This window comes from Littorina saxatilis, linkage group LG8 (genome assembly GCF_037325665.1).
Source record: "Littorina saxatilis isolate snail1 linkage group LG8, US_GU_Lsax_2.0, whole genome shotgun sequence".
NCBI lineage: Eukaryota > Metazoa > Mollusca > Gastropoda > Littorinimorpha > Littorinidae > Littorina > Littorina saxatilis.
In genome coordinates, this window is record NC_090252.1 from 21087995 (window position 1) to 21103191 (window position 15197).

Below are 15197 nucleotides of genomic sequence, written 5' to 3' on the forward strand. Positions count from 1 at the left end.
TTCGTGCACATTTTGCCAACATCTTGCGAATGATTGCGAATTCATTACGAATTTCTCATGAATGTTTTGACCATTTCTTCCCAATTCATAAGAATGTTGCGAAAGCCTTACGAATGCTTGCGAATGTTTTAAAAACAGTAAGAATATCTTGCAAACGTCTTGCAACTAAACGACGATTTTGATGCGTATGTATTCTCAACGATCGGTACACATTCGCAAGCACTCGCAACCATTCGTAAGACATTCGCAAGGATTGGTAAGGCTTCCAATTTTCTATATTATTTATGTCCATGTGTTTATTTTATTGCCGAATACAACATATTCATATTCGCAAGGATATTCGGCACAATGTAAAGACAGGCATAACGAATGGTTGCGAATGGCTTGCTAGCGCCACGAATACATTGCGATGATTACAAAATGTCTTGCGAGTACTAACGAGTACGTTGCGAAAAAAATAGCAATATGACTTCCTTGCGAATATTAGGAGCAAGTTGCTATGTTTTAAACAAGAGACGAATTGTAAGGAATAGTTAAGAACATTTACGAAAGTCTTGCGACCATGTCCCGATCATTGTGAATTATTGGAAAATGCTATTCGCAAGGGCAATTCGGCACAGTGTAAGAGTAGCTTTAACGATTTCAACCGGCACCCCACAACTCACTCAACGCCCACGCGGCGCCGCCCCGCCGGAAACTGTGACTGGAGAAATCCCTTCCAGCAACAGCAGCAGTTACACGCAGTTTCTTATTGAAATCAGATCCGTTGATCGGAAAAAAACCTGCGCCTTGGGGCCCATCGCTCCCAAAACATGAAACGTATCAGTCACTGCGGACACTGGGCATAAAGGATGTGAAGGCATTTCAGGAAGCTTTATTTTCACGGAGCGTTCTGTACGCTGAATTGTCTTTCTCCATTGAAAAGTTATTGACACACTGTCTGTCTCCAAAATCACCAAGCGATCTCGTGTAAGCTGCTTATCGGGATCACAATTCCCGTTGTCCTGGAACAAGTTCGATTTTCGGAGAACTCAGAAGAAAAGCAGCAAACACGCCGCCCAAAACACAATGTTTTGTTTACAATGAAAATTAAGCTGGCGCTTGATAATATGAAGTAGTTCAGGAGTGATTGGGTTTTTCTTGTTTACAGCACACCCCTTAGATTTCTCAATGCCTTTAAGAGTGGTCTGTACATACCACGAGTCTTTAAAGGGGTGCGGCAAACCACTTTCTAGATGAAGGATGCGAATACTGTTTATATACTGCTTAATGGACGACGGTTTTAAGCGCTTGGCTATGTACGCTGCGTATTGTGCAACCGTCTGTTCGTTCACTGGCATTATGTCCATCTTCGCACAGCAGCGTACATACGAGGTGAGGTGAGTGCGATATGTCTTCTTGGTATTATCAGAGAAGGCGCTTGCCCTGTAATCCAATACCTCTGCTGTCAGCTGAGCGCCAAAGCGGGATTCCTGACCTGGAAAGAAGGAACACAAGGGCTTGGTCAGACATATGATCACACAAGTTCACCGCACTGACTCTTTGCGCCGCCTAGGCTCGTGAAGACGTGAAATAGTGTCAGCCATAATGTTTACACAATCGGCCACATGCATCGCCGCAATGCTACAGTTTACTTTAGCACATTCCCATGTCATTTGCAGAAGTAAGCTGTTGACATACTTATTAGTAGATCTGCCCTTATTAGTAATTACTTTTGTCACAGTACTATCAGTATGCACAATCACTTCTTGTCCGCACCACATCGGTGGCCATCGTGTCACAGCTTGTAACACAGCACATACTTCTTTAAAGTTTATGTGTAAATTGTTCGCTGCCGGCATGTCTTTTTTCAAAGTTTGTGTACTGTCAGTCGCCCTGCTCAGTGCTGCAATATTACATGCGTCCACATGGACATGCTGTTTTGCATTGTGGAAATCAGAGACTGCTTGTAACTTCACCGACTCAGGGATGGAGTATTCGTTCATTGCCCTTCCTGTTGGTTTGCTGGCATCATGAATTAGCCTAACGCTACCATCTGCGTTTGGGATCGCTGCTAGTGCGCTTACCACCGTCGGCTTCTTACTTGCCACTATATCATTTCCTTTTGCTATTTGATCTAACAGTTCTTGTTCTACCACGTCGCAATGATCGTACGCTGAGTTATGATTGATTTGTTCTGCCGCTAACACACTTGTTTTATGTTTTTCTGTTACCCGAAATCCGTGCTGTTTACAGTCTAACAAAAAATCTATGTCACAATCGCCCTCTAGCACTGAGTGCCACCTTTGAATTTTGCATTAATAGATGCATGATTTCCTAAAAACTCACAGTTATGAGGATCTAATTTAGAGAACGGACTGGAATAGGTGGGGCCCAACGTTGTGTTGCCAGTTCGCTGCGCTGTATCCTAGGCACTGGTGTTTGCTGTCGCCTGGTGGTCTTTGCCGGGGTGCTCTTTTCCACATGTGTCACACACGTGTTCAAACCGGCAGCGGGACCCGTAGAGGCATGTGCCTTTGTTTGTGTACTGCAGGCACACCTCCTTCCCACTGGGTCCCACAGGTCGTCGAATACCGCCGCTTCCCATCGTGGCCTTGCCGCTTTTGTTGCCGGGAACTTGTTGGGTACGATCACGGAGAATCACTGTGGACAGGTGGGGGTCCCCCAAGCAAACCTGCTGGTATAGCCTGGCACTTCCTGTACTCGTCATCGTACATGAGCACCGACTGCCAGGAGAATCTTGCGCCGAGCTCGCCCACCATCTCCGTATAACCGAGGTAGGCTTCGTTGTCGAAGTCCGGTGCATTCATTAGTTTTGCCATTATGCTTGCATTTGCCACGATCCAGTGGCAGGGGGATACTTTGTCCAACTTTGTCCAGCTTGAGCGTGATACCTCCCCCGAGTGTCACCTTTTCCTCCACCGCCATAGACGCCGGTACAAAGTCAACAATTCTCAAAAATGTATCACCTGGTGAAGCGGCAGCCAAGAAGGCCCTGGAGCGGTGCCACTTGGTCGGCAGCGAGCAACAGCCCTCCCACATACTTTTTTTGCAGGTCTGCCACTGCTGCTTTTAATTCCACTATGTGGCCTCTTTTCAACTTGAGGCTTTCCGGGTTCTTTTCTCCTGCATATTTCAAAGTACTGAAGGTTGTGAACTCCTCTTTTTCCAGAATCGCAACCACAAGTTGGGGCAGATTCTTTGCCCATGAAGTAAAATTGAACTCTATTTTTGCAGAACTGAAAATTGCTGAACTTGCTTGCTGGCCGCTGCGCTGCTACTAATCACTTGGGTACTCGCTCTCTCTCTGACTCCCTTATCTGTTACCATTGTTTCGTTCCAGATGCTCTCCTTCACTCATCACCTCCCCCTGCCCTCCAACCCTCTTCCATTTCCCGCATTCATTCCCACGGGACTCTGCTATCATTTCCTCCTGCATTACCTCTACACACCCCCCCCCCCCCCCCGTTTTGCTGCACATCTGTCTCGTTTAAATAGAGTTTATGGTCTCTGACCGCTCCCTCTAAACTTACACTAAATTTGGATGTTTCAATTTAAAATCATTATAATATGACAAAAAACCTTCGGCTCTCATCAAGTGACCGACTGTAACAATGCCGTTTTCCATCCAATTCCTGTTAAAAATAACCTTTTTATCTCTGCAAATATGTACATTATAATACAGACGCTCTGAAGCAAAATCACTCAAGGAGATGGGGACACATTTACATGCAAAATGCTTATAATGTTTGAAAACATCTCTTCAGAAAGGATTCTGAACTCTTTGCATCAATATGTTTCCAAACTCACCTCCTCTCTTGTGAATGTTATGTACAAGTGGACACAGAGCTTGTAAAAGTTTAGTTACTTTTCCTTCACTTCAAAGGACTCGCTGTAACCATAAAGTCTTCAGAGCTGACAAAAAGCATTTCAAATCCACCATTTTTAGCCCCCCCTCTTCAAACGACTGATATGCTGTTGTTCTCTTTATTCTATCTTTCTTACCATCCCATAGAAAGGAAAAAAAATAACTTATTCAAATCAAACAAAAACTTATCATCAGGGTCTGGTAAACTCATAAACAGATGAGTTAACTTAGACAGCACCAAACTCTTAATACCTGTTATTTTTCCAAAGGGGGTTAAATTTCTTCTGAACCAGGACCTGAACAAATTCTCAATTTCTACCAGTTTATGTTCATAATTAAGGGGTATAATTTCATCTGAGTTGACTGGAAAAAAAACAATGCCAAGAACTTTAAATGTTACAGGGTTCCAACTGAGTCTAAGTTCGGGTATAAATTTAAGATTACAATTTGTGTGTGAGCCTATCCAGACTGCCGTGGTTTTCTCATAATTCATTTTTAGACTGGAAATAGAGGCAAATTGCTTCAAAACGTTTATACATGCACACAGAGATTGTTTTGCACCATCCAGAAATAGGGTGGCATCACCTGCAAACTGGGATATTAATATTTCATCATCTGCCACCTTTATACCTTTTATCTCTGTTCTCTGGCGGATCATAATGGACAGAAATTTAGCACATATTAAATATAAATAAGGTGACAATGGATCTCCTTGTCTGGTACCTCTTTGTACATCAAACCAACTGAAATAGTTACCATTCACAGAAACACATGATCTAATATTATTATACAAAGTGAAAATCCATCTTTTAATGTCATCACCGAAGTTGAATTTACACAAAGATTTATCAATGAAGGTCCAAGAAACGCACATAACATAGAGTATCATATAATAACCTTACTTATACAACTCCTGCAATGCAACCGAGGGGTGGATTAAATCTAGTTGATTATTTTTAGACAAGTGAGAAATTAGAACGAACTACTTTGATTACACCAAAAATCACACGTGGATTATTCGAAGTAAGAATAAAGAGGGCTAAAAAATAATCAACACTAGAATTTATTTTTAGAACATTTGAAACCCAGACGATTGGACCCTGTTGCGGAAGAATACGTACAACGTTGACTCAAAACTGTAACAACAATGGCTGACGTGTATGAAGTACACGCATACCTCGCCAGGTTTGTTTCTGTGACTATAGTCGACAGACGATGCCATTTGCTTTGTGTGTGTTTTTGTTGTTGCTTACTGTACGTGTAAAATCCAGTTCTTTAACAGGCAACAAACCTTGCAAATTTCCAGAAGCTGCAATCTGAAGCGACCTATCTCTGATTCTAGCAGACGATCTCTCCAATGTTTAACACAAAATCAGCAAACTCTCCTGTCACATAGAACGTCCATTATATAGTGCAATGTTGAAATGAAGTTACCAGTCTGAAACATTTAGTCGTTTCTTCTGAGACAATCCTTGTTCTCTTATCATCTACAGATTTACCGCAGCCTTCACCACGCGAATTCACAACAGAAGTCAGACTTTCGAACATATACAATCTACGTAGGCAAGCACGATACGCCATGACGTCATATGATTCCTAGCATATTGACGTAATGCTAAACATCCGGTTATCCCGAGTTTTCTCCGTAATACATGTCCGTGGGTTTTTCAATGTTCGGTTATTTCCGTGGCTTCATGCGGAAAGGGAACCGTCGTCTGCTATCAACGACATGGACCATTCTGGTCCTTGTTGCTGACAAAAACATGATTTTAACACAGAATGTAATGTCAGAATAGCTATATAAACGCTATTGTGTTTTAATCGTAGCAATGGGGTCCGATATTTAGACCAGACAAGTATAATGCCGACGAGTCGGAGACTAAGAATAAAGTAAAATAATAGGGACTATTTGAATGACGCGCATTTGACACTCTGAGTGATTAGGCTGAAATGAAATTGCGTACAAAATGTCGTCTGCATGACTGCATGTTCGACCCGTGTTGTTCGTTGTATAAATCAGGGTTCGACACTAGCGGGGGCGGGGGACGGAACGCCCCAGAGTTTTGTGTTCCGCCCCAAACATTGCCGAAGCTTGGGGCCCACTCCGCCCCAGGATAAATTCCAACAATGACAAACCGAAAATTCTAATGCCAGAGCCAATCACTAAAAATCGCCAGTCAAAGTCGTCACTGAAATTTACGTTACGATCAATGCCGCAGTCAAGAAAAAAACCATTGAAATCGTCGAAGGACAATGCCGCAAGGGAAATAACTCCCAGATTGCGCTCTTTAGCGTGAGAGATAAGTATCGCCTTCAAATTTTTTTCATTCCCTTGACCGATCTGGCCGTCGGAGGGGGGGGGGGGGGGGGGCATGAGGGACGACGAGACAGCAGTCCTCCTCCATTCGGGTCTGTTCTGGGCCGTTGTGAGCAGCTTATCCATGGGAAGCGATGTCCAATCCTTGACATTGTCCGTCTAGCTCTTTCTCGGTCGGCCACGGCGACGACCACCCTCCAGAGTTCCCTGAAGTATAGTCTTGCACAGGGAGTCGTGCCTGGTGATGTGACCGAACCAGACAAGCTTGCGTCGTTTGACAGTTGCCAGGAGGGGTTCCTGGGGTCCCACGAGTGCCGTTGTTGTGTTTCGCACGTACTCGTTCGTCTTGTGTTCCAAGTATGAGATGCGCAGCAGTCTGCGCAAGCACTTGAAGTCGAAGGCTTGGATCTTTCGTTCTGTTTCGGCTAGTAGTGTCCAGGTTTCACAGCCGTAGAGGTTTCAAATGCCAAACGCAAAATGTGGCGACACATCCCTGGTGTAAAAAGACATGGAAATGAATATGAAGAACAGGGTGGAGAGAAACGAAAAAAGGAGACCGATGCAGCCAAAAGCGCGAAGTGCTGTCGTAATGTCAATGTCAAATGGTTGAAATAATTTTCTTGGCTTCAGTACGATGAAGAAAAACAGACAATGCATTGCCGCACGTGAATACTGAGAGTGGGCCCCAGATTTTTGTTTTCCGCCCCAGCAATTTCCATCTCTGGGGCCAGTGTGGCCCCAGGCCAAATAAGTTAGTGTCGACCCCTGTAAATAGCTTAAACAATGACGACAACTCGTTGATTACTGGAAAATAAACCACTCGTGGGTATTTGCAGCCGCTTGGTAATTCACTCGTGTGCTCCGCACACTCGTGAATTACCAAGCGGCTGCAAATACCCACTCGTGGTTTATTTTCCAGTAATCAACTCGTGGTCATTGTTTAAGCTCTATGTTGTGGCCAATGTGCCTTCCTTCAAGAAAGCCTGCCTGATCTTCATGGATCAAGTTTGGTAAAACAGACTTTAACCGTTCAGCAATACAGGATGAAGCAATCTTATAAACTACATTCAACAGTGTAATGGATCGCCAATTTTTCAAAAAACTTTGATCCTTTCCATCCTTTGGTATACAGGTAATAACTCCCTGTCTCTGGGTGATAGACATCTCTCCCTTTTCAAAGCTACAATTCAGGGATCTCAAAATAAAAGAACAGAGATATTTTAAAAATAACTTTAAAAATTCAGCGGTATACCCATCTGAACCAGGGCTTTTGTCGTTATTTAACCGTTTAATAACTGCCATCATTTCTTGCATGGTAATGTTCTCTTCCAAACAATCTTTTTCTTCATTGGGAATTGCTGGGTGTTCCAACATTTCATCAATCGATTCATTTACCAAATGTGTGTTTCTTGTGGAATACAATTCTTCATAAAAACACTTGACCTCATTACACATAAGGTCACTATCATGTATAGCATCCCTGTTCTCAGTCTCTACAAAACACATTGCTTTCTGCACATAATTCCTTTTTTCCAGGTTACCAAAATAATTGGTATTCTTCTCACCATCACAAATCCACCTGGCACGTGATCTCACAATAATACCATCAACTCGCTTCTGCCGCACTTCACACAAATCTCGCTTCTTCTGTTCTAACAACTGTACATTACTTTCATTCACCTGATTCTCCAAACATACAATCTCAGCAAGGATTTCTCTCTCTTTCCTATCACTTTCTCTTGTTTTTATGTGAGGCGTAGGAGATACATTTACCTCTTTATCTCCAGCAAATTCATTAAAAACGATTAATCATTAATCATCAACACCAAATCTTCATCCTCAATCAAATGTATATTATTTCTGTAATAAACAGGTACAGCATATTGTATTTTGAAATCTAATATTACTTGCTTAACTAATCCAACAAATGCTATATTTGTTAACAGTAAGTTATTAAACTTCCACAGTGGTCGGTGTCGTTTTACAATGTCAGTATTGAAACATAAAGATACAGGTGAATGATCCGAATTATAACTGGCATTATATCAACACCATTAACAATTAATACCAATTGTGCATATGTTAAAAAATGATCCAGTCTACTTCTGTGTACACAATTAAATCTTCGCCAGGTATATTATCGTAAACCTGTGTGCAGACTTCTATAAATATCTACAAGATTTAACTGTTCCATCATTTCTAACATCTTTTTCCTACTTCTCATTCTATACACTTTTGAAGGATGATTAGAATCAATCTTAGGATCAATTGCAATGTTCCAGTCCCATCCAATCACAAAACAGTCATTATCAATTAAAACAATATTACCCATCAGGTTTTCAAAAAACTCAGGGTGGTCACCACTGCTTGGGCCATATACATTCTCCAGCGTAAATCGTTTATTCAACATTTCTATATCAATAAAATATATCGCCCCTCTGGATCTCTCACAACATTATGAAGTTTATATTCACATTTTTTAAATAACACTGCAACTCCTCTGCTTTCTTTTCCTATCCGCGCGAGGCATAAAAGACTTCCAGGAAAAAAACACTGGGAGTGTATTTTTCCTAGGAAAGAAACACTGCAATCTCGGAAGGGGAGTGTTATTTTCCCAGGAAAATTACACTGGCGCCAGGAACATAACACTGCCACTACAGCGGCAAATAAGACTGCCAGAAAAACAACACTGCGTGAATTTTTCATCCTCCCCATGGACATCACATCAATGCCAGAATCTCCAGGTGGTTTCAGCAGTATTGTTGTTGCTGTGGACTATTTTACCAAATGGCCGGGGTGGAAGCCAAGCCCCTGCCATCAAAGTCGGCAAAAGACACTGCAAGGTTCCTTTATGAACTGATCTGTCGTCACGGGTGTCCCAAGATACAGATTAATGACCAGGGAAGAGAATTCGTGAATCAAGTATCTGCTGAGCTTCACAGGCTGAGTGGAGTGAAACAAAATATAACAAGCGCCTATCGTCCACAGGCCAATGGCCTTGTTGAGAGAAACAACCGAACAATCCAGTCTTCTCTGCTGAAAACTCTGCGTGATGAAGAAGATTGGGTTGATGCTTTACCGGGTGTGTTGTTTGCCTTCAGAACGAGCGCACAAAAAAGCACACTATACACCCCTTTCTTTTTGTTGTATGGCCGACAAGCCCGACTACCGATTGGGGACGGAATTGACCCCATCTGCTCATCCAGCACCGATGACAACGACGTTAATGTCAGCGTCTTCGAAGGTTGTGAAGACACGTCTTGTCCTGATGATATCAAGCAAAGGCTGGACAGTATCAGGCAGCTGTCCACTGTCATGAAAGACACAGTTTCAGAGAACATCACTCAGGCGCAAGACAGACAGAAACGTGACTACGAAAAGCGCCACGGCCAAAAGCGAATGTTTGTGGTGGATGAGCAGGTACTTCTGTGGAATCTGCGTCGCGCGGATAGGAAAGGGGGGAAAATGAAGGCTCCGTGGCAAGGTCCCTATGTGGTACATGCTGTCAATCAAAATCAGACTTACATTTTGAAAACCCCTGACGGCACAATCTTAAAGCAAACAGCACATAGCGTTAATCTAAAGCAATACAAAGCTGCAAACGACTGCGGTCCACAAACGTCAATGAATACTGGTGCCAGTGTTCCGCAGAGTTCATCGACTGACGACGCCAACATTTTCGACACTTCCTGCAGTGCCAGTGCTAGTGTTCCCAAGAGTTCATCGTCTGATGACGTCAACATCAATCAGCAGTTGATGCAAGACGGGAAAGGTGAATTGTGCTCAAGAAAGAAAAAGCGATAGAACAGAGCCGAACCTGACCGTTCATCAGAACCACAAATTGTTAGGGTTGACCCTGCGCCTCCAAAGCAGTTTACCCCAACGAACTCCACATGGAGAAGACTGAAATGCAAGACTCTGGGGTTTGCCGCACCTAAAAGAATGCCCTTCAGACCAAAAACGAAAGTGGGTGCTCCGCGTCAAACAGAAACAATTATTGGTGACGGGAATTTTTTTTCAGAGCGTTAAGCCTGGAGGTCGCAGGGTCTCAAGATTTTCATGAAAAGATCCGACGTGCAGTTATAGAAACCATCAAACACAACGAAGACATTTTGGGCCGTTATATTGGTATGGACACAGAAGAATACCTCAGATCGACAAAGATGGCAGCAAATGGTATCTGGGCTACAGAAACAGAGATCATGGCAGCTGCCATGTACCTGAACACCACGATCAGCGTGTATACTCAAAGGTGACTCGATCACAACCCTGACAACAGGGCTGAAACCCAAGAGAAAATTTATTTGGTGAACCTCTGTGCGCACTTGAAAAGGGTTCTTTCATGTGAGTGTTAAACGTGTTCTTAAAGAATTGTAATCATTTTTGTTTGCAAGTGCACACTTAAACTAGAGCAGTCTTTTTTCCCCTGGGGTAGTGTTAATTTCCTTGGCGTAGTCATTTTTACCTGGGCGAAGGAGTGTAATCTTCCTTGGAAAATAACACTCCCAGTGATATTTTACTGGGGAAAAAACACTGTTGTAGTGTTTTTTTTCCTGCAGTGTTATTTTCCGACTACACCGGCACGGTTGGCCTAGTGGTAAGGCGTCCGCCCCGTGATCGGAAGGTCGTGGGTTCGAACCCCGGCCGGGTCATACCTAAGACTTTAAAATTGGCAATCTAGTGGCTGCTCCGTCTAGCGTCTGGCAGAATGGGGTTAGTGCTAGGACTGGTTGGTCCGGTGTCAGAATAATGTGACTGGGTGAGACACGAAGCCTGTGCTGCGACTTCTGTCTTGTGTGTGGCGCACGTTATATGTCAAAGCAGCACCGCCCTGATATGGTCCTTCGTGGTCGGCTGGGCGTAAAGCAAAACAAACAAACAAACAAATCCTCTGCTTGCAGTATTATTTCCTGCCACAATACATTCAAACCCCCATTGTGATCTGATCATATTTTCTTGTTAAATTTTCCAGTGCGTTTCCTGTAAAAAAAAATACCTTACCCTTGCTTTTGTTTTAAAAAATAAAAAAACATATTTTTTCTTTCTAAAATTTCCTAAACCATTTACATTAAAAGTAACAATATTTAATAATTCACACATAGCCATCTTCAAATTTATTTTCCATTTCATACAAGACTGTACATTCGATGCAAATCAAACACAAACATGTCAACTTGCATGCTGGACAAATTCGACAACACACCTGACATACCAAACTGTCAACACTGACAACAACACTTCGAGTGACTTCCAAAGCATATAATAAACAAGCACTGCATTCGAGTTGATTTGTGGTGCTGCAGGAGAAAATGTACATCGTGTGCATGATTCCGAGATAGCAAGAAATAGATCATCAAATGAACAGGTACAGTTTTGTTGTGACCACCGTCTTACATACACAAGGGGCAGGAAGGGGGAAGTAGTGGGGAGGACTGACACAACACAGCAGGGGAAACGATACACAGACTGGTTGCAACGACAACAAACAACACGCGCCATACACACACACATCTAAGTATATTTACATACTGTAAGAACTCAGCGCTCTCTCGTGACCAGTTTATATCCATTAGACGAGCTGGAATGTTATCAGTTCTATGCCGCTTTCGAGTGCGTTCGACGTACGACATTTACACACTAAAAAAAGGGACAGCAACACGCGCACTTCCATTGGCTGCTAGCAGTCACGTTGTAGTGACGTTGAGGTCACATGACATCTTTGTTTATAAAAATCGTGTACTACACGTGGCTGCAGATTTTGTCTGCTTCTGGTTCGAAGTTTGCGTCCTGATTTTTATACAAATGCACATATCTTTATATATACATCGTCTGCATACATTGCCAGTTTTAACACATATTCCATATTTCTCTCTCGATCAATTAATGGAAAATTGAGTGCTTTTATGGTCTGATCACTGCGGATTTTAATGGCTAGGACTTCAAGGCCAAGGACAAAGGCCATCGGAGAATATGTCCTATTGTTTTTGTCACAAAGTGGTCATTGTCCGAATATGCTTTCCTTTGGACAGTGTCAGTATTTTGTAATGTACAGTAGTTTGATTTGCTATTTTATGGATGTTTTGCGAAGCGATGTGTCTCTACAAGCAGACAGAACCATGCTGTTAATGTACGTTTTGTTTCCACAAAAAAAGGTTCTTTTCATTTAGTTTTATTTGGGACAAATGTCAAACTTTTGCACTGTCCAGGACATTTGTCCTATGCCACCTCTCATGGATGTGAGCCCCTAGCTGTAAGGCTTCACAGTTGAAATGCAGTGAAGCAATACATACTAGTTTTTCTGTTGCAGATTGTTCATAGCAGACTATGGACGAAGGTTAAAGCTATTCAATACCTATCCACGAGAATCGGACAGTGGAAACTACACCTGTAAGAGCCATAGTGATGGATCGAGCAGAATTGAACTGATAGTTTACCGTAAGTTGTAGTGGGTGTATGTGATTGTAGGTATATATGTGTGAATGGGTGTGTGTGTGGATGTGTGTGTGTGTGTGTGTGTGTGTGTGTGTGTGTGTGTGTGTGTGTGTGTGTGTGTGTGTGTGTGTGTACATGTGCGTGTGTGTTGTATTGTTTTGTCAATAAGGTCAGCAATGAGGGGGGTTCAAGACTTCAACCTGCATCCCCCTCCCGTTGCACCTTGTCACTTCTAGTTTTGCTTTCTTTCTTTCTTTATTTAGTGTTTAACGTCGTTTTCAACCACGAAGGTTATATCGCGACGGAGTTTTGCTTTACGTTGTAAAACCCAGTTGATTACAAATTATACTTGTCACAGTTGATGACAACAAAAATATTAACAGCTATTGTGTTTTCAGCGTAGCAATAGGGTCCGATATTTAGACGAGACAAGTATAATGCCGACGAGTCGAAGACGAGTCGCATTATACTTGTTCGAGTCTAAATATCGGACCCTATTGCTACGCTGAAAGTACAATAGCGATTATATAGCTATTCTAACCTTTATTTGTTGTTCCAAACTTACAAAATGACAGTTTGTGAGTCGATGCGTTGATTTCAGGTTTTGATAGCAGACGCCGTTTCTTGTGCGCATTAGTTTTGCGCAGGCGCCACACTGACTTTGGAAAAAAACTCGATTTGACAACACAGCTGTTAAACAGCTTTTTATATTTAGTCAAGTTTTGACTAAATATTTTAACATCGAGGGGGAATCGAAACGAGGGTCGTGGTGTATGTGCGTGTGTGTGTGTCTGTGTGTGTGTGTGTGTGTGTGTGTGTGTGTGTGTGTGTGTGTGTGTGTGTGTGTGTGTGTGTGTGTGTGTGTGTGTGTGTAGAGCGATTCAGACTAAACTACTGGACCGATCTTTATGAAATTTGACATGAGAGTTTCTGGGTATGAAATCCCCGAACGTTGTTTTCATTTTTTTGATAAATGTCTTTGATGACGTCATATCCGGCTTTTCGTGAAAGTTGAGGCGGCACTGTCACGCCCTCATTTTTCAATCAATCAATCAATCATCAATCAATGAGGCTTATATCGCGCATATTCCGTGGGTACAGTTCTAGGCGCTCTGCAGTGATGCCGTGTGAGATGAAATTTTATACGGCCAGTAGATTGCAGCCATGTCGGCGCATATTTACCTTTCACGGCCTTATTCCAAGTCACACGGGTATGGTAGACAATTATTAACTGTGCCTAAGCAATTTTGCCAGGAAAGACCCTTTTGTCAATCGTGGGATCTTTAACGTGCACACCCAATGTAGTATACACGGGGGGTGGTTCGGACACCGAAGAGAGTCTGCACACAAAGTTGACTCTTCTTGAGAGTCTGCACACAAAGTTGGCTTTTCGTGAAAATTGAGGCGGCACTGTCACGCCCTCATTTTTCAACCAAATTGGTTCAAATTTTGGTCAAGTAATCTTCGACGAAGCCCGGACTTTGGTATTGCATTTCAGCTTGGTGGCTTAAAAATTAATTAATGACTTTGGTCATTAAAAATTTGAAAATTGTAAAAAAAAATAAAAATGTATAAAACGATCCAAATTTACGTTCATCTTATTCTCCATCATTTGCTGATTCCAAAAACATATAAATATGTTATATTCGGATTAAAAACAAGCTCTGAAAATTAAATATATAAAAATTATTATCAAAATTAAATTGTCCAAATCAATTTAAAACTACTTTCATCTTATTCCTTGTCGGTTCCTGATTCCAAAAACATATAGATATGATATGTTTGGATTAAAAACACGCTCAGAAAGTTAAAACAAAGAGAGGTACAGAAAAGCGTGCTATCCTTCTTAGCGCAACTACTACCCCGCTCTTCTTGTCAATTTCACTGCCTTTGCCATGAGCGGTGGACTGACGATGCTACGAGTGTACGGTCTTGCTGAAAAATGGCATTGCGTTCAGTTTCATTCTGTGAGTTCGACAGCTACTTGACTAAATATTGTATTTTCGCTTTACGCGACTTGTTATTATATTTAGTCAAGTTTTGACTAAATATTTTAACATCGAGGGGGAATCGAAACGAGGGTCGTGGTGTATGTGCGTGTGTGCGTGCGTGTGTGCGTGTGTGTGTGTGTGTGTGTGTGTAGAGCGATTCAGACTAAACTACTGGACCGATCTTTATGAAATTTGACATGAGAGTTTCTGGGTATGATATCCCCGAACGTTTTTATCAATTTTTTGATAAATGTCTTTGATGACGTCATATCCGGCTTTTCGTGAAAGTTGAGGCGGCACTGTCACGCCCTCATTTTTCAACCAAATTGGTTGAAATTTTGGTCAAGTAATCTTCCACAAAGCCCGGACTTCGGTATTGCATTTCAGCTTGGTGGCTTAAAAATTGATTAATGACTTTGGTCATTAAAAATCTGAAAATTGTAAAAAAAAATAAACATGTATAAAACGATCCAAATTTACGTTTATCTTATTTTCCATCATTTGCTGATTCCAAAAACATATAATTAAGTAGATGTGCAACGCCAAGGCACTGCATACCCCAGCGAAAGACAAACCTCTCTCTCTCTCT

The 15197-nt window shown here is 42.2% G+C and overlaps 1 protein-coding gene across 1 annotated transcript in view; it reads left to right on the forward strand.

The window, feature by feature from the left end:
- The window catches only part of LOC138974552 (uncharacterized), a 315190-nt gene that overhangs the window by 95443 nt on the left and 204550 nt on the right, over positions 1-15197 (forward strand). The window contains exon 33 of the mRNA XM_070347269.1: positions 12493-12620. Coding sequence (XP_070203370.1) covers positions 12493-12620 — 128 coding nt within the window. The remainder of the gene's footprint in view (positions 1-12492; positions 12621-15197) is intronic.